Source organism: Acyrthosiphon pisum, chromosome A2, assembly GCF_005508785.2.
Source record: "Acyrthosiphon pisum isolate AL4f chromosome A2, pea_aphid_22Mar2018_4r6ur, whole genome shotgun sequence".
NCBI classification, from domain to species: Eukaryota; Metazoa; Arthropoda; class Insecta; order Hemiptera; family Aphididae; genus Acyrthosiphon; species Acyrthosiphon pisum.
Window position 1 is genome coordinate 38,397,138 of NC_042495.1, and position 21,836 is coordinate 38,418,973.

Here is a 21,836-nt window from a genome sequence, read left to right on the forward strand (position 1 = left end):
ATTATTGAGGACTTACGCTCAATTTTTTTTTAACTTCATTATTAATAACTTTTTGAAATGCCCCTATTACATTTTCAAGTTTATTGCCCAACCAAAAATTTTTTACTGACAGCAATTAAAAATCAATTTCTTAGGTAGGTATACAATACTATCAATAGTTCAAAAAGAATCAAAATATTTTGCCAATATTCGGTAAGAATATCAAATGTACCTATGTATACGGTTATTATTTCATTATAAATCGATTTTGATGTTTTGGCTTTGTGTTAAAATTCTCATTTTAGATTCTGAGCGGAGCGATGAATGTATATTGATTTTACAATGATGTGTTTTTTTATTTATTTTAAAACTGTGATCACCTTTATGACAGTAAAAATGCTTAGATTTTCTTCAACAGTATCTTTTCTGATAGGAAAATGAATACTTTAAGGGAGTCTAAATTCTAAAAAATCTTAATAGTGTTTGAAAGCGCTGGAAAAAGAAAAGAAAAAATTACGAAAAAACGGGAATTTTTACGCAAAGATGGTTTTCGACAAAATCGATTTTGGCTTTTGGTATAACTCTACAACAAATGACCGTAAATGCAATTTTCACTGGTTGTTTATATTAGCCGAGATATTAGCATTTTATATACACAATAAAATTTTAAAAAAATAATAATTTGTTTTGAACTGGACAACTGGTTATGGATATTTTCAGTTTCTAATTTTTTTTAGTTTTTTTTTCTATGAATGTCAATAAATTTTTATTTGTTGGGTAAAAAAACTTGAAAATTTCATACAAGGCTCTTAATTTATTGTTACAGTGGAATTTGTAAAATATTAAAAATCCATATAGTTAAAATTTTTTTCCATAAGTATTTAAAATTCAGATTTTGACAAAAAGAGTAAAACTCAATGTGTAAATTATTTTTGTCACGTATATAATGCGGATTCGGTTCGTAAATATCAATAATTCTAATCAAAACATCAATGTGTCATATTACCCTAATATGTCATATTAAGCCAGTCTCCCCTAAAGAAATATAACTATTGTATATATAATATGTATAAATGTTATGTAAATTTGTAATAATAATGTAATTTACTGTCAGACCAATGGCCAGAGCTGCCGCGGTCTTTCATGTCTGAAAAAAAAAAAAAAAATTAGTAGAAAAATAGCATACACGCTTATTAGAAATAATTTAAAAAAAAAACAAATCTTTGGCACTGGCAATGCCAGATTGGATAGCTGATATAATATATATTATATGAATATGAGTGTATGACTGTTGTATTATTTAGGCTTAGAACACCGATTTTCATATTAATTTCCGCTAATTGTTAATTGTCACTAATTTATATTATTTGTTTATAATTGATCAATTGACAATTAGTGATTAACGCCATAGGTTAGGTTAGGCTTCAATTGAGTTTGGTGAGGTTGGTTTGCAATGGTAAACGAACATTTCGTCTCTGCTGTGTTGTCCTCGTCAAAATATTTCAGTTTACAGATGTATAGTAGGTACTTGGGATTTGGGAAATATATTAAAATTTAAGATTTATTTTTCAATATGTTGACGCGGGCTAAACTTGTTGAATTCCCTGAATTCGAGTTAGGTCAGATCGGCGGGGTGCAGGGAAAAGGGACTTAAAAACAAATTAACAAGTCATTTTCTTTTTTCAAACAACTCGACAGCAAAAGCCATTAATTATAGCTAATATAATTATCAAATAATATATTGTACATTTTATCTATAGATACCCTAAAAATATGAAATGGGTTATTTTCTTACGACTAATCTCAGAAACTATACTGGAACGGTTTCAATAAAAGTTATAGACCAGAAGATTGCGTTTTTATCTTTTTTTAGCATTTCTTTGGTAAGAAAAGTGAATAAAGTTGATGCTTTAGCTATAGTCAAAAGTAAAAATTCCCTAAACTTTTCAAAAACGTTGAGAAAAACAAAAAAAATTAAGGAATAATGGAGATTTTTATAAAAAAATAACCGTAGTTACAAGAAATGTTCACCATATATTTATTTTAATAATAATTATTTATATTATGATAAAATTTTCAACATTTTTTGAGCTATTTATAGACATTTTCAATTTCAATTTTTTTTTAATTTTCTATAAATATCAATAAAAAATGTTCAATTCGTATCTAAGATTTAAATAGTTAATAAAATATTTGTCATACATTTTAATAACAGCAGTTGAAAATTATTAAAGATACATATAGGCACGATTTTTTTTATAAGAATTTAAAGTTAACGTTTTGACAAAATTCATCAATATCTCAAAAATGAACAAATAATTGTTTAGTTTAAAATTTATAAATTATTAAACTTTTATACCTACCTAAGGTTTGAATATTTAAAACAAGGTTTCTCATAAGAACCTAGTTCATATTGTAACTAAAAAATCTAAAATATATTTATAATAATAGTATCTAAATGCAATTTTTTTTTATATATATTTTAACTTTTAAATTCAAATTTGGACGAAATTGGATACCTATTTTATACCTTTATTTAAATAAAGAATAATTTTAGTTTTTTTGCTGTCATTTAAAATATTTAAATATATTCATGAGTATTTGAAACTCTTAAAGTATATTATTATATTATATATACACACAATGTCACAATGAAAAATGAAAAAAAATTAGTTCAACCTAGGTACCTTACCAACCTGCCTGATGGTAAAATAATTTTATTACTTTAATAACAAAAATATCATATTACCGCCACTGGCGCAGCCAGGATTATGAAATGGGGGGTGTTTTAAGCGCAGCAAACGAATTGCGTCCCAAGATCCCTTTTTCATACGAATTGCGTCCCGATAATATTTAACAACTACACTAATTGCTTCCCGATAATATTTAACAACTATACTAATTGCGTCCGATATAAATACATTATTTTCCTTCCCATTTAATACAGACTTAGGACTGTCAATAGCAACATTAAATATTATATTGCTAAAGGTAGGTTAAAAATATTGTTTTTTATCGTTTCGTAATTATGTACATCAAAAATATTGTTTTCGTCGTTAAATATAAAAATAATAATTAATACAATTAATAATAAAAAAAAAAAATTTCAAAAAATATAAGTTAGGTTATAAGGTTATAGTTATCACATGTTATTGTAATATTATTTATGGCTCGGTAAAAATTTAAACGATACTGCAGTTTTAACATAATCAAAACGTGTAATTTCGTTAACGTCGTATTTCATCATTTGATTTCTTAAAAATTCTTGTTTTTCACATATTTCACGTCTTATTTTCTTTATTTGACTACTGCTGCGAATTTTTATGTAAGTATCTTTTTGTACGTTTTTAAGTACATCAATAAATGTATAGATATTTGGATGAGTAGAATAAAACATACCGTTCAGTTTTGAATGGAAAGCTTCACAGCTATTTGTTGTCCTTGTAATTGATCCCGAATACATTTCCCATAAAGAAGGAGGAAAGTCACAATTGGGGGTTATATATGTGTTTAAAATATAATCTGTAAATGTTTCTACTTTTTTATTCTGTGGTAAAATTGATACTATATCATCGATAAAACAGTTTTCTACATCTTCAGGTTTCAAAAAAGGGAGACCAAAAAATATTTTTAGGTAATTGCTTATTTCTGAATTTAGATTATATTCATTACTCAAACCTAGAGCTTGAATTTTTCTCCCCCAACTCTGGCCTAAATGGAATCGGCATCCTTTTAATTCGACAGATGGCCAAACAAATAATGCGGCCGAGTGAATTGCTTTTTCGAAATCAGCAAACAACATTTTCGGTAAAAATTAATATTATTTTTTATACATTCTGAATTTAGATGAAAAAATGCTTTCTTGTAAGTTTCTACATTTTTGTCAATTAATAAAAAAAAAACTAATGGTATGTAATTTCCATTTGATAAACCGTGAATTGTGAATAATTGTGTAAATAACTTAGGACAACTTTTAAAAGTTCCATCAACAAATATTGTGTCAACTTGACCTAAGAACTTCAAATTAGTTATTGTTGAAAAAACTAGTATATTATTTTCATGGTCGTTAACTAATAGAAACTTTTCATCTTGGTTACTTTTAATGTTTTCTTCTTTCAATGAATTATGTAATATATTATTTGGCAGCTTGGGAATTACAGATGTTCGGGCGTGATGCATATTTTTGCGAATTAAAGTTAAATCATAACTGGTCAATGTCGATACGTCATTTGAAAATTCCCTATGAATGAGTTTTGAGGGCTTATCATAGAGATCGTCTATTGCCTTTCGTTTTAAATTATTGCTTAATTTTTGTCTGTTTAATATTTCTACAGAATCGTTTTCATGGTTATGATCAGTAGGACGTTTCAATATTTCATTTTTATCGTTTAATTTAGCATATGACTTACATGTTTTTTTGAAACACTTCCAACGTTGTATATCATTTTTCAATAGTTTATGAAAACAAAATTTAAAATCGTTTATAAAAATCAATGTTTTATTTTTTTCACTTATCATAACGTCACTTACAATTAAATTCATATTTTTAAATAAAATAGAACAGCGCACAATTGTCAACGAAACGGAATCGAAAGACATACTAACCGATTACATTTATTTCAGAAATACTCATATAGTCGTATCGATTATTGATTGAGATTATCAAAGGTATATTATTCTAATATCAGATAATCAGGAACCCGGGACGCAATTGATATGTCACAAATCGCAATTTTTATATCGGGGACGCAATTCGTATGCAGCCGTTTTAAGTATAGATTAAAAGTTTTTACAGTTTTCGTATATAAATAAATTTAGAGTTCAGGACTTGATTTGTTGCACTAAAAATTATCGAAATATGCAGTCGAATTTCTCAAAATATGCTTAAATATATGTACTATGTAGCAACATGTTTATATTATTTTTGAAAAATCATAAAACATATTGCAATTTTGGTAATAAAAAACTAAAAAATAAGTAGGTAAATAAACCTGATAAATAAATAAATAACAACTTTATTTTTAAAAATACTGGCATACAATAGGTACTAAGTTAATAAATAAGTAATAACGAATAACGTGATATGTGAACACCTTGATAAACGAACACGTACCTATATCTACTGATGTTCATTTCTTCGTACAATCTACAATCTAGATGTCAATTATAGTTTAAACACAGTTTTGTCACAAAGAGACTTTTGAAATCTTACATATGCGAACATAGGGCCAACTGTAGCCAAGCTCCACCAACAACTTTAACAGCCCTCCTCCCCTCCCAAACATTAACTTAATTTTTTTAAACTTATTCAATTTTATAATAGTATGGTATTATAAAAGGCTTCGGCTTCCCCAAATCTCAAAATTATCGCCTATTGTACCTAACCAAACATAATATTTTTTTAAATATTTTTCAATGTTATCCAAATATAATTTTTCACGACAATTGTATGTACATATATAAGTTAAAAAATACTCAAATATGCAAATTCAAACTTTGTATTCAATTTTGCCATTTCATAAGACAAATTTGTAACTTGCAAGCAGTCCCGAACCCTATAAACAATATATTTATTAAGAGGGAAAATGTCAATTGGGGGGGGGGGGGTTTAAACACCTAAAACCCGCCCCTGGCTACGCCACTGATTGTCGCCTTCGTTTAGAATGGTTTTTCGTATACCTACAATGGTTTTATATCATTATTAAAATTTAACCAATCCGTTACAGAACCCCGTTCCACGGTGGTCTAAAAAGTAAACTTAGCTTACATAAAATTAAATTGTAGTTTTTGTTCGTAATAAATTAGTAATTAACATATGTTTTTACTTTTGTGTATTAACTATTAAATAGATAAATTACCATGTTTAACTAGTTAGGAGATAGGTATACCTACATGTTACGCGTATAGCAATTTAGTACACTTAAGGACTTCGATTTATTTATACGTATTTAATACAAAAATACAATATTAAATAACTTATTAAATCGTAACATTATTTATTAAAAAAAATTACCTATCTTCGTCATGCTACTTTTATTCTTTAGAATATTATTTAAATAATTATATACAATACTATGATGTTTAGTAATAAAATGTTAACAAGAATTAAGAAATATTAAACTTAAATGATTAATATTATAGAGGTTATATTACTCCGAATCATTATCAGATTCAAATTTACTAGAACCACTTGCTTGGTCTTCAGGCATTATTATTAAAAGTTTTGCATCGTCTGAAAATGTCTGTAATTTCTAGATTCAACACTGGGGCTTCATTACACCTCCTTCTCCTCGTAAAAAATTAAACAAATCATCGATGGTTAAGTTTTTAGTTTTTCACCGCTACTACAGCCAGCCGAAAACAGGATTATAATGAGCACATAGGTAGATATAGGCAACAGGTAGGGCAAATTTATTAAAATCAATTATGTAGCTTATGTATACATTATAAATAATATAATATAGAGATGTAATTTTTTGTAATTTTATAGTTATTGAACTATTTATTAACGAAGTTTATATTACATCATAAAAAACACAATTTTATAAATTTGAATTTTAGATACTGAGTGGAACGATGAATGTATTGATTTTACAATGATGTGTGTTTTTTTTTGTCTGTGTACACGATAAGTAGTCGAAATAATGCTTCGATTTTCAACTTCAGTATCTTGTTCGATGGGAAAGTGAATATTGTTGGTGTATTGAGAAGGTCAAAATTTAAAATTCCCAGTAATTTTCAAAAGCGCCGTGAAAAACAAAAGAAAAATTAAAGAAAAACGGGAATTTTTACGCAAAATCGACTTTGGTTTTTGGTGTAACTTTAAAACAAATGACCTTAGATACATGCAATTTTCACGGGTTTGTTTATATTTGAATTTTCTATACCCGATAAAATTTTCAAAATATTTTGATTTGTTTTGAACTGTTTAGATACATTTTCAGTTTCCAATTGTATTAGTTTTTTTTCTATAAATGTCAATAAAACTTTATTTGTTGTGTAAAAATACTTGAAAATTTAATACAAGGCTCCTACTATATTGTTACATTGACATTTGAAAAATATTAAAAATTCTTAGTCACAGTTATTTTTTTTATAAGCATTTAAAATTCAAAAATTGCCAAAATATGGAAAAATCACGAAAATTAACAAATTATTTTGAGTTAAGAATTCATAAACATTTTTCTTTTTAAATCTAAGATTTTAAAATGTAATATAGGATTGCTTATAAGATTATCTACCTTTATCAAAAAAAAAAAGTCTACCGGAAAGTCAAATTAAATTTTTATAAGCGTTTGAAATTCAAATTTTCACAAGATTGGTTATTCATTCGATTTCTCATGTAACGATTTTCTTATTTTGTTGTAATTAAAAAACGAATGACTGTATAGATACATGAAAATTTCACTAAATGTTTATTTTATCAACTCATATACTTGATACAATTTTCAAAATATTTTAACTTGTTTTGGGCAGTTTACGGACAATTTCATATTTCAATTTTTTATTTTTTTTTCTATGAATATCAATAAAGTTTTATCTGTTGGGCCAAAAAGTGTAAAAATTGAATACAAGGCTCCTGATATATTGTTACAATAGCAGTTGAAAAATATTAAATATTTATAGGCATTATTTTTTTTATAAGCATTTAAAGATCGAATTTTGACAAAATTTATCAAATTTAAAATTGAATAATTATTATTTTGTGGTTAAAAATTTATAAAATGTTCAACTTTGATAGCTAAGGTTTGAAAGTTTAAAACAAGGTTCCACGTAAATAGTTAATTCTGTTACCAAAAATTCTAAAAAATACATTAACATAGTTTATTTTTATAGTCATTTTAAGTTCAAATATGGACGAAATTACATATTAAAAAACCTAGAATAACTATTTTAGTTATTTTCTTGTGATTGTATTTGTATAATATTATTCGTGGGTACTTGAAACTTCTAAAGTATACTTTTATAAATCTATGATAGTATCACGTTTTGTTTTGATGTATAACACGTTATAAGTACCTACCTATTGGATATTGTGATACGATTAATTTTGAATTTATTATAGCTATACCTATTATAGATCAATATTTTTTTTTAATACCTTAGATAAGTATGATTAAGTATTAAGTATTAAGTAAAATATAATATGTTTTATACCTATACTGACATACCGTCTCCGCTCAGAAACGTTTTTCTTATACAATATATTGTTACAATATCAGTTGAAAAATATTAAAAATACATATACAGTGACCCACTTGTAACCTACTGTACAGCAGAGCGACATCCACTTGCCCAACTTTATTAACTTAATTAATAGATGTTTATATAAATGTACTTTAATGGTACTTATACAGTTATACCTTCATACGTACCTACATTCCATTGTATATAACAATGCAAAAAGAATAATTAAAATGTGCTTGCAATAAAAGTTTAAAGCAAAATGAAATAAATACTCATGGTGATAAACAATATTGTCAAATTATAAACATTTTGAGCTGTCTGTAGACATCTGTCTGCAGCTTTGGCCAAACAAAGAATTTCCGCGAGGGAACTCATTTTTAAAGCAAAAATCTTGAAAAATAAGTGATAGAGCGAACAACACATCCGAACACTTTAAAAGCAGATGGTGAACCGTGAACTACATCATACTTATGTGCGTCCGTTAGACATCTACATCAGATTGGTACCCACTTGCCCGCTTTTTAGTTTCAAAGATAATTATACGGACTAAGTGTAACAGTCACAGGTTCCTATCATCCTTTTACCTACCCATATAGGTACTATTATTGCATATAAATATATAATATATAAGTTAAGAAATTTCTAAAAAAATGTATGTATTTTTTTTAAATTGTCGACTGCATTTTAAATTTTTATACATAATCAATAATCATATATTCATATACATACATAATATTAAATATATTATACAGTGTATGCCATCGTTGAGCGATTTTATAAGATATATTATTTTAAAATGTATGTAGGAAATTCGTAAATACGTTCTGTAGTAGAAATGTAGACAATTCTATTTTTAAATCTCTCCAAGAAACAAAAAAAAAACATACGAAGTTTTCTGGTTTTTCAATGGAATTTAGAATTAATAATACTTAATGGTATACCTAGGTAGGTACTTGATATCACTAAACTGCATTATGGTATATAATAAAATATACCACTAATTCCTGATACCCGTTTTTCGCGAGGTATAACTATAATAATATTATATTAAAGTCATATAGATTGGAAAGATCCGGGCCCAGGACCAACCCGTACACCCATACAGTACATTTTGTCACCAGAATGCGTTGCACCGCCGATAGGGGTGGCTGTGGGTCAGAGAGGGCACGAGGAGATCGGTCGCCCGCTTTTCATCGATCCGCGCCGCCGCCCGGCCGCCAACCCCCCTTTCCGCATCCGTTCCGAGCGCGGTTTCCCAATCGCTTCCGCTCCGCGCCGCGACGACACACGGCTTGCGCGTTTTTTTCCCCCGTTACATCCAACACCGCTTTCATCTTCATTTTGATTTTCTTGTTTTCGTTTTTCGCCCACGAGCACTGCAGCACGGCCATCTCATTTTACCAGTCAGTCGGGAAAACTATGCTTACAGTGGCGACAGCGGTGGCGGCGACCACTATTACATCGGCATTGGAAACGGTTGCATCGGCGGCGGTGGTGGCTGTGGAAATAACATCGTTATAATAATAATATAACGGCCTGCCTACCTATACATTAATAATTTTCGTTCATAATATCAAATCGACATATTTTTTTTGTTCTCTTTCGCTCTCGACTCTTCGACAGGTATCGACGATATTATAAAACATCGCTTCTGTTGTAGTATATTATAATATTAGAACCGTGTCCGCAGTGGGCGCGAGTACAGCAGTTGCAGTCGTCGCATATATAGGTAGGTGGCCGCCACCGCAGCTGTAGCGGCGGTCGATGGCCAATTTCGGTCGGTTTTACGTGCCGCCGTTCGGGGCCGCCATGAACGTGGTGTGGGCCGCCGTTAAGGCATACGTGCCCGAGGACAGTCCATGTGTGGAAGCCATCATGAAACGTCGTGGCGATCGGGCGGCGGCGGGCGCGGCGTCTGCTGGGACCGGGACCGGGGCGGCGGACGGCGTGGACGCCGAGCGGAACCGGTTGCAGGGCGGCGGCAAGCCGGACACGAATCCGTTCCGGACCACGTGCAACTCGGAACTTTCGTCGTACGGTGGCGTGGAGAAACGCGATGGTGGCGTGGACGGCGACGGCGTCACTAAGAGGACGCCGCAAGCGTTCAGCATGGACGACGGTAGCTTCGATGAGGACTCGTCAGGCGGCGGAGAGTTCGGTCGCGGCCGGCACAAGATCGACGAATGGCAAGCCGCGTGGAACGTCACCAACGCCATACAGGTACCTATAATACGACCACGGCGAGGTTGATGATAACGATTGATGAATAATGAAGGGTTATAATATATTACTGTGTACAATATATAGACGGCGAGGCGCTATAAGGGGTGTTTCTCAGAAAAAAGATTGAGATTGGGTTACTTGCGGACTTGTGGTATCTTTGGGTAATTCCCTTTATAGTTTATACCAGGGACTGGAGCCTTTTGAATTTATCGGTATTAGTTCCGGTAAGGGTTCACCAAAAATTAAATAATGGTTTCTGTTCGGTTCTGGTTCTTTGATGAAAAAAAATAGAGGTATAACCGGTTCCAAATAATACCGGTTCCGGTTTCAGATAAATTCGGTACTGAAAAGTATAATAATTTTAAATACTTATCATAAAACTCATAATATCATACATAGATTATACACAAAATATTAATACCTTTAACTTATGATAAATATAATTATTTTATTTTTGAACCTAAAAGTAAATTTTAATTTAAAATTTCCGGTTCGGTTCCGTTACTTTATATTTTAAAATAAAGGTTTCGGTTCCAGTTCCAGTTCTTAATATTTTAAAAGTTCTGGTACCAGAACCGGTTCTTTTAGGTTCGGGTCCACTCCCTGGTTTATACCATCTCCGCCGAGAAGCCACTGAATCCTAGAGGTCATTTCAAACGGTGTTTGAACATATTATACACGTATACGCACCGTATATTGCTCGTAGAATAGTTACCAAATAAGAGATTTACCTCTTATAAATATATATATAATATGAATGTATATTTAAATGTTAGCCCACCACCCCGCTCGGTACTTAATTTCGAAGTTAAGGCTCCAAGTTCTGTTGTCGTGAATTCAATTTATCTCCTCTTTATATTTTGCAATTGTTATACCATTAATTCTTAAAAAAAATCCACATGGGCAAGACCAGGAGAATTATATATTATATATTATATATTTAGCGAAACATTGTGGTCCTATAAAGATGCGACGTGTTTTTTTCATCATTTTGATGGTTGAATCATGGTTAATGAGTAAAATGGCTTGAAAAAATGCGTCACACCTGTAGATTGTAAACCAAACTTGGAATTTCAGTGTTTATAAAAAATAATTCTTTTCTTATATAGAACGACGATTTAAAATTTAAATGAATACAATTTAAGTCAACTTGTTAACTCAATATATTCTGATTAAGCACTATATGAACCATTTAAATATGGAATACGATTTGCATAGGCGCAATTTCAGATTTTGATTAGGAGGTGCTTTATGTATTTAAATGAAACAGACCAGTGGGGGGAGCTCTGCCTACACTCCCTGTTCAAATACCTTTAAAATATACTACTTAATGTGATATAATAAATCAATTTTTTTATCTCAACCCCTTTCCTATATTTAATATATTATAATACACTACTATCGAGTATCAACTATATTCCAAACAAATTTAAATGTTATGAAAAATGTATACTTATTACTTATTTCTAATACTATCATTTAACGTGTATAATATTATGTTCTGTGAGTGGATCCGATATCTATATGGAAACACATAAATAGTGAATCGATGGTTAAACTTTTAATGAATTATGTAGATTAGGTAACTAATAAATGATTTAATACTTAAATTAAAATATACATTTTTAAAAAAAATTGCGCCTAAGACAATTCGATAGGTGCCAAGAGAGAGAGAGAGAGAGAGAGAGAGAGGTGATACCGTGATAGGTAATTTACCAAAACCGTAAAAGAATAGTTATTGGTTTATCTAAAACTGTACATGTCGTAAGCTTGTAAAGTGTATAGTCGAGTCATTGATTAAATGAGTACTAAAATATCTTAATACCTATATCAGAGTACTAAGTGTATAAGAATCTTTTATGGTAAGAATCTTGTGTATCTTTTATATTATATTGTATAGTAAATCTATAATTGTATATTTGTATAGGTAATACATTGTATACATCTATACACAATACACGTGCAAATACGATATAAATAACAATTATTTGTATTTTGTATTCATATATCTATATTAATGTTTTACCTGATTTTTACATATTTTTTTTAGTATATTTTATACTCATTACGCCTATTACTAGATAATAACTCATTGTTCTAATTACTCGTTCTCGTTCTAGAAGTTATCACATAGGTACCTACCTAATATATAAAATATAAATAGTTAAGACCAATAAATACATTATTTTAGGTGAATCGACGAGCTACACCGTGAACGAATTTCATGATCAGTAATAATTAAGTGAGTCCGGATAATAATTAACATTGACATGCACTATGTAAAATAGCCTTCACTTATTTTTCATTATATTATGCACTATTTTAAAAAAATTATGATCACAATATTTTTAACCGCACCATTTTTTTTTTACTTTTGAGTTAACTACTTTAAATGCACCTGATACCTGTTTAATGTGACGCACTTTTATATTGATTATAATTTATAATATATTATATTATACATTATCACGTACAACGATATTATGATGTACAATTAATAATGTATTTGATAACAGCATGTAATAATAATAATGTATTTATATGATATCTATATAATTATATTTTTTTTAGATATTCTTTTTTTTAAAACAGTATTCTTAAGACACGCTGGTTAATGGTTATACATCCTCGTAATATATATACATATAGGTATATTTTTATATAAATATAAAGTTACGTAGGAAATTTATAAAAGATAATATCTGAAAACTTATGTTAGTTAAATGTGTTACACGATAAACAACAATATGAGGTGCAAAAATCGAATAAATCTTCTACAACTTTTACCTTTTGGCGTAAAACTTTGTACCATAACAGTGTGGAAAATCTAATTTCGTTTAGCGACTCGAAGTGGGTCGATGATCAGTTTTCGATAATACTACGACGCGTATTGTATAAACTTTATAACTGGTAGATAAAGCTATTATTTAATATTTTAACTCGATGCAACGTCAAATAAATATATTTTTATTTGTAGAATTCATAAAATTTATCCATATGCCACACAACGTATTTTTATATGTTAAGTGCTTGAGTGCTTCTATATTGTAACGTTACGGAACTTTTTGTTCATACAATTAACTATAGCTATTATATTCAGTATTTTATAAATAAGGCTAGGAAAATGTACGAGGCATAAAAATAAGAACGACAAGTCCCACAACATATTTTGTGTTACTGAATTTGAATGAGCAAGATAGAGATAAAGTGAGAGAGAATGAATGGTTTGCTATTAAAAAATGTTGACCACACATGGCAGCTGTTGTAACTTGTAGCAGACATATAAATATATAATAATAATATTATGTGATCCAGTACAAAAACACATGTAACTTATCTACGTAAGTACAAAACGGTAATTGAGGGAGAGGGTTCAAACAGTACAATATGGTAGTAATAGTAAATATAAACGCGTATTGTGCGTATATCACAAGGTGATGAAGTTTTGAGTTTATACTCAAATGCCTACTCATATAGACATACACACGCTTATAATTTATATGTATATAACCTTTTTTGGATTGTTTGATAACTGAATGCACTTTACGTCAACCTGCAGGTTGTTAGATTCAGCGAGACAGCAGCCATTTAAAAAAAATACGTTAGCCATATGCAGTATACTGTCTTTTGTTAGGTACTGATGGTAACAGGTAGGTATAGCTGTACATTACGTAGTTTTGGTAATACAGCGATCAATGTCCAATAACCAAAATGATTGATTGATCAAAAGATTCTAGCCAGAGTCGTCCTTAATTATGGAATGGTCAGTGGACAGGGGCGTGTATATCATAAAAAAATTGGTGTTGCTCAAAGGTGACCTACCTCCCAATAAGGGTCTCATAATATTATTATATACCAACGTATAAAATATCCTATTTTTTTCCTATCCATATTTAAGGTGTTACCTGAACAAAACTTGGAGAGTCTAAGTCTGTTGGCTGTTAAACACCACTAGGAATGGTCCTGGCCCCTCAACATTTTTAATTAGTGTTAGGGCCTCGCTTCTGAAAAAAATAAAATTGAAAAAGCAATATTATGATGTAAATTAGAATATATATAATATTGGGGGAAATATGGTGTTAGGACAAAAAAAACAAGTAGGTACAGTAGGTACGTAATACTTTTAGAAAACCCTATAGAACTTGTTTTATTTAATTAACTGGTCACATAGCCATAATTTGCTTCTTGGAGATCACCATACCAGAATACCAGCTGCTACGACTTTTTTTGTTATTCTAAGTCCAAACTATTTATTCTTCTTCCTCTGATAGATTGTTAATTTTAAATCAATTAGTATGAAGCACGCACAGTAAAAAAGTGGATACTAATTAGTAAATACACTTGTAAATCGAAATCTATGTTAGGTTTCATAATTATTTTCGCATCAGGCTTCACAATTATTTTCATATCAGATCTCACAATTTTTTATGTGTTAAACCATATGGTTCCGGGGGTCCATATTGAACATTAGGTATTCTAACTCACGATACTATAATATTACAGCTTGATTATTTAATAAAATATTTTTTACATCACCTCACGTCCTCACCACTGTATCATAATTTTATAAAATAAAATAATAATATTGGGTTAAGACTTTTGAATCACTCTATATTATATTAGCGGTATATATTATCGATTATTATCGTCACGTACCTACGCGTATAACATATATTTGCACAATAACAATATTACAATATATAATATATTTTATTTTCTAACAAAATTAGCACAAATATTAAATTATAAAATTATAAAATTAACTCATAACATTAATTCAACCTAGAGACGTTGTGTTAATAATAGTAAATTAATTGCCTACTTTAATAGCAATAATATCACAAAATATACTTCACTAACATTAGTCGTTATATGTATAGTCAAATAATATATTATAATAATATTGTTAATTTTAATATATTGTTTTTTTTATTTATCATACCTTTCAACACAAATTAAAAGTTTAGCTATGGGGTGGAAAAAGGAGGGGGGATATTTCAGCCCAGGAGAATACAAAAATACCAGCCCACTTACTAATTTACCAAATATTAAATTTTAGCCAAATGTATTACTATATTCATCGATACAAGCATGAACAGCTTATGTTTACAATAGTTTAACATTGGAAATAGTGTAAGTATAGGTTAGGTACATAAATAACACAATACAAGTGAATAATTTGAATTATTAATGTTGCAATATTTTTATATTTAATTAAAAATCTTATTCAATAATAAATGTGCTTTTAGACTTAAGTATTTTAATAATTTCATAATTATCCATTTCGTATAGAACATCCTTTTCTATTGCCATGAGATAAAAGCTTCTCTATAGTTCAGTTTATGTACTACAAAAACAAAATCTGTGTGACTGTGTATATCTATTTATTTTCTAAACATTTTTTTCTATGCTTGCAAATTTATAAATTAATATATTTGAGCTATTTTTTTTTTAAATTAAGTATTATCTACTAATCTACGTAATTGTATTAGTTTACATTTTTACATTTTATTTATAAAAACATTTTACAAAATTTTTAAAATTAGATATTTTGGTTTGGATATTTGGAATGACCTTTTATATACCAATTGGGCTTTATACATTTTAGAGTCAATAGACGAATTGCGCCCAAACATTTTACATTACCTAAGGACAATTTTTTATAATTATATAATAAAATATAAATGATTACACTAACCAATTTTTTGCGAGTATTAATGCACAATACATAATATAATATAAATAAATAAACAATTTTTTTCTTCACATTTTACAAGTTACTTTTTGATCGTCAATTATGTACAATTTATTTTAATGATAACTTGTTTTTGTCTATCACTAAAATGCATACTTCCGTGATCAAATGTCCGTAATAATAATAACGTTTCATAAAATTCCCAAAAACCGTTATGAAGCGCAGTCACTCTAACCAATAATCAATTGATCAATAAATACGCTTTTAATTTTCAAGCATTTTAGTGTTTATAATATGCACCGTCACGTATCGAATGTACTTTTGTGATAACGGACCAACTGACCCACCTCTAGCATAGGCGCAAATAGCGTTTGGGATTTGGAGGGACTAAAGTCTTACTTAGTAATATTGAATTAGTTTAAAACAAAATGTAGGAAATGCTTGGGGGTGGGGGGGGGGTGTATGGACATTTTTGAGGGAGGAGGGCTTAGCCCCTAAAGCCCCCCTCTATTTGCGCCTATGACGTCTAGCTATAATATGTGTAATATAACATTAATAATAATATGTAATAATATTGACGATGACTTGCGCAGGGGATGTTTGTGGTATCACTGCCGTTCGCCGTGCTGCGTGGCGGTTACTGGGCGATCGTGGCCATGATCGGGATCGCGTACATATGCTGTTATACGGGCAAGATATTGGTGGAGTGCCTGTACGAGCTGGACCTGAACACAGGACAGCGGGTCCGAGTCCGCGACTCGTACGTGTCAATCGCCCGGGATTGTTTCGGGCCGGTGTGGGGCGCCCGGGCCGTGAACGTGGCCCAGATGATCGAGCTGCTGATGACGTGCATACTGTACGTGGTGGCGTGCGGTGACCTGATGGAGGGCACGTTCCCGGACGGCGTGATCGACACGCGCAGCTGGATGATGATCACTGGTGTGCTGCTCATACCGCTCGGGTTTCTGAAGCACCTGCATCACGTGTCGTTACTCAGCTTCTGGTGCACGATGTCACACATAGTCATCAACATCATCATACTGGGCTACTGCGTGCTGGAGCTGCCCGACTGGGGTTGGAGCAAGGTCAAATGGACCATCGACGTGGAGAACTTCCCCATATCGCTGGGTATGATCGTGTTCAGTTACACGTCGCAGATATTCTTGCCCACACTCGAGGGCAACCTGTCCGACCGTTCAAAGTTCGACTGGATGCTGGAGTGGAGCCACATCGCGGCCGCCATATTCAAGTCGTTATTCGGTTACGTGTGCTTTCTGACGTTCCAGAACGATACGCAACAGGTGATTACTAACAACCTGCACTCGCCCGCGTTCAAGGGTCTGGTCAACGTGTTCCTGGTGGTAAAGGTGCTGCTGTCGTACCCGCTGCCGTACTACGCGGCGTGCGATATACTCGAGAAGTCCTTCTTCATCGGGCCACCCGCCACACTATACCCTAGTATCTGGCATGTGGACGGCGAGCTCAAGGTCTGGGGTCTGGCGTTCCGCGTGGCCATCATCCTTTGCACCGTGTTCATGGCCATATCCATACCGCACTTCGCCATACTGATGGGCTTCATCGGCAGCTTCACCGGCACCATGCTGTCGTTCATATGGCCATGCTATTTCCACCTCAAGCTGAAAGGTGACTCACTCGAGTGGCGCACCATTATGTTCAACTGTTTCGTCATATTCCTCGGCTGCCTGTTCGGCGTCATCGGCGTCTACGACTCCGGCACGGCCATCATCAAAGCGTTCCAAATCGGGTTGCCGTTCTGAGTATTGGGACGTCCGGCTCCCACGTACCCGTTGTCCCCACGCTCCCTTTCCCCAGCAGAACCCGTATCCACGACCCACGTACCCACCCATGCACAAGTTACCCCACTCGTCGTATGCCCATCATCAAAGCCATATGATATATTATTATTATATCTTTATCCACCGCACTCGCCCGAATCCGATCTATTTGCTATTATAAGTGATCGTGTTATGAACCCTTCAGTTTAGCAGACGACCAACGCGGGCCGGACTTTCAAACATTTAAAAATATAATAATAATAATAAATAGAATACCTGTTTATAATTAAATTTAACAATAAACGAACTGTGAATTCGGAGCGAACAATATCGGGCGCATGTGATTAGGTTCGAATATTTGCAGTTATTTTCCGTTCGATTAGGTTCCGTTTGAAAATCCATCAGTTCGTAACATAGTACATATCAGTCCAACCATCGTTATTTATTATTATATTATTATAACCGTGTGTGCTGTAATCTATTACATTATAATATCACCATTCGCCAACACTCGTTACGTGCCAATGACAATAATAACAATACCTACAACTATGAGTCCTATTTATGTCTTCATTGTTTCGCGCCAAAAACGATCCGGGTTTCGTAGATTGATTCACGTACTCAAAAAACACAAAAAATCCCGGCACTTTTCACAGACGATCGTCCGAGAGTAGGGCGCGAATCACCGCGCGATGAATATCGAATACCGTGAATCCTATATAGCCAATAGGATTTTCGGGACTCGGCTTGTATAATTTGTTGTCTGAATTTTATTGTTTACTCGCCTATAATCCACAAATGCGTTGTTGTTATTGTAACACACACGATTGATATGGATCCAGAATATCAATCATTGTTGTTGTTCAGTTGTTGTATTATGTTTTGAAGGAATGAAAGAAAAAAATATAGTAAAACATCCGAACGATTTTATAAGCCCCTCGCCGACCAGTGCGATTCATGATCTCGGAACACTCCCAAAACGTTTTCAAGTTGTAGACACTATAATAGGATAATTATATACACTATATAGTTTGTTACGTAGTTACCTACTTACCTAATTTTTTTTCGATTTACAATTTCTTATACCGTAAATGAGTTTTGACTTTTTCTTCTTCATGCGGTAGCGTTTATCATTTTGATATTATGCAGTTCTTACTCTTTTTGAAATAGAATCGCGTTTGCACATTCCGCACGTTGTTATTATTGTTATTGCAGATTACAATTTACGATTTTACTCGATAAAGTCATTAACCTGTCAGGTCTATACCTATACCTGAGCTTTTAGCGATCACCTTATGCCCGCTAAATTATATAACATACAAATATTAATCCAGCGTCAAATTTGTTTAGACGATATTATTATTATAATTGTATACCGGTAGGGAGCAATAATTAGATAGTTATGCGATTTTTACATTTTTTTAAATTTTAATGAAAATTAATAGAAGTATTCAATTTTAATTACCTACATAGGTAATATATTAGGTGTATGTATAAAAGTATATAAGCAATTTTTTGAATACAACGGTTAGACCGTTGTAGTTTGTGTCTTCCAAAATATATATATATATATATATATATATATATGTAATTGATATTGTGATAAACAACATTTGTCTTCCAGGGCTTGAAAGCCCAAACAACCAAACAATTTATTCTTGAAATTGAAAAATTTTTAATAACCGAAATATTTTGACGACAAGAATGTTTGGTAGTTTAAATGTTAAATTACCGTTTTAACAATAAATGTATTGTTTATATTATTATTATATTATATTAATTAAGTACAACTGTTTATATATCATTGATATTGTAACATTCAAATTGTGCTGTTTGTAGCAATTTATTGTCTTCCATTATAAAAACGATTCTAAATGTTTTTGATGTTTGGTTTTCAAATGGTTCTGACCGAAAAATATAAATCCATTAGGATCCCAGACATCTTTATACTTCGAATAAGGATCGTATCAACTATATATTAAATTAGCGCTTAATTGTTAAATAATGTCAATTGCAAGTCTTCCAAAAATAAATAAATACCACCTATAGCGATTAGTCAAAATAATTATACGTTATTATTATATTGTGGTAATTTATAATCATGTTAATATACCTACTTATATTATTTGTAAGCATTTACTTACATAATATAATATTTTGTCGAGTTATGGCATTATTATTATTATTATTATACAAAACTAACCAGGTTTTTTTTTTTTAAAGAATAAGTAGTTTCAATTAATACAATTGTTTTATATTCATATGTTTATAATAATTATTAATAAAGATCGAAGAGAAAAAAGTGAACTACATACACTTTAAAATATTGTTAGTAGCTTGTTTATCAAGAAACCGTTTGATCATATTATTATAATTTGTAATATTTATATATTCACTTATAAATACCTACTAAAAGTATATTCAATTAATTATACTCTTTGTTATGTTTAAGTATAAGTAAACATTATATTATATACAACACGAGCATTAATTTGTTTTATCTAAGACTGCTATTGTCTTCCATAATTTATACCATAACTAATTAATTTTTATTGTATACTCTTTCAGTATATTTAACAAAATACATTTAATCTTAAAAAGTGATGTTTTTATTTTTTTAATCAAACATTAATAGTATAATAATAAATAATTTATTCAATTGAATAAAATGGGCTGAATCCCAATAGTACAGATAGTTTATACTTTATAAACTAGAATAATATTGCAGAAAAATAGGTATATGTACCTAAATTGTAGTGATGGGCGCAACCGACTAGTTTTGACTATCGATTGTCTATTGATAGTTTCAAAAACTACCGAGTGATTTTTCAATTGAATAGATATTATTATTCATCGATTGTTTTTAAAAATTATCGAGTAATTCACTCGATAGTTTTCTTTCGGTAGTTGCATACGTCTTACACCGACTAGTTTTGACTATCGATAGTTTTCATTCGGTAGTAAATAGTAATACACGTCTAGTACCAACTAGTTTTGACTATAGAGTTAAAAAAAAACAATCGAGTGATTTTTCAGTATTTTCGACCGAATTTACTTGATAATAATTTGGGATAGACATTTTAAAGACAAAAATATAAAAAATGAAATAACCAGCCTTGATACTCGATAGTCGAATCTCGAATGACAACATTAACAACATCATGGCTAAATAGTAAATAATACATAACCTTACATAAAAAGTAAAAATTTCGATAGTTCGATTAGTTTTCAATAGTTCGATAGTTTTATAAAACAACCGAGTAATTAGATAGTTTAAACTATCGAGTACTTCGATAGTTTTCACTCGGTTGTGCCCATCACTACTAAATTGGCAGTTAGAGTACACACATATATTGTTATAATGCTGTTTAGTGGAACACAATTGTTTTAATTGCAATAATATTTAATAGCAATTTTATTTGGGTAATAATTTTGTTTAATATCTCAGCTGTAACAATATTTGATACCCAGGTACCTAAATTATAATAGAAATATTGAGATATACATATTATAGAACATACGACTAGAATAATGAGGTAATTTTAATAACTTTTCGGTTTTTCTTTTCTGTAGTACTTATGGTAATAACTTTTATGAAACTTAAAAATAACAGTTGTACTATTTGATTAAGTTATTTGCTATAAGACTTTTTGTTTTGTATTTAGCTAATAAGCTTCATAGTTATTTAGAGTTTAGACTATGCCATTAAATCTTTAATGCTTTACATTCAATATTTAATGGATAAAAATTCATAAAAAAATTATTAATTTTATAGTTTTAACCTATTTGTGAAGTTATTTTATCTGGTTTTATTGTACACTAAAATCTTATCTGACACCTAATTTTTTGTATACAGAATATGAATACAAAAAAAAAAAAAAAACTAACAATGGATCATAAATAATAAAATCTTGTAGTTATTAGACATTATAAGTAACACAATAAAATGCACATTA

The 21,836-nt window shown here is 30.7% G+C and overlaps 1 protein-coding gene across 1 annotated transcript; it reads left to right on the top strand.

Moving 5' to 3' along the window:
* Positions 1–9,399: 9,399 nt before the first annotated feature.
* On the top strand, positions 9,400–18,784 carry LOC100161526 (vesicular inhibitory amino acid transporter). Its single transcript, XM_008189505.2, has 3 exons — positions 9,400–9,789; positions 9,857–10,386; positions 16,678–18,784. The coding sequence occupies exons 2-3, from the start codon at positions 9,931–9,933 to the stop codon at positions 17,860–17,862; spliced, it is 1,641 nt and encodes a 546-aa protein (XP_008187727.1). The 5' UTR covers positions 9,400–9,789; positions 9,857–9,930; the 3' UTR covers positions 17,863–18,784.
* Positions 18,785–21,836: the final 3,052 nt, after the last annotated feature.

Coding starts and splice junctions, on each gene's coding strand:
- LOC100161526 (XM_008189505.2), top strand. CDS start 9,931: ATGGCCAATTTCGGTCGGTTTTACGTGCCGCCGTTCGGGGCCGCCATG. Junction 10,387..16,677: donor ACGTCACCAACGCCATACAG/GTACCTATAATA, acceptor TGACTTGCGCAG/GGGATGTTTGTGGTATCACT.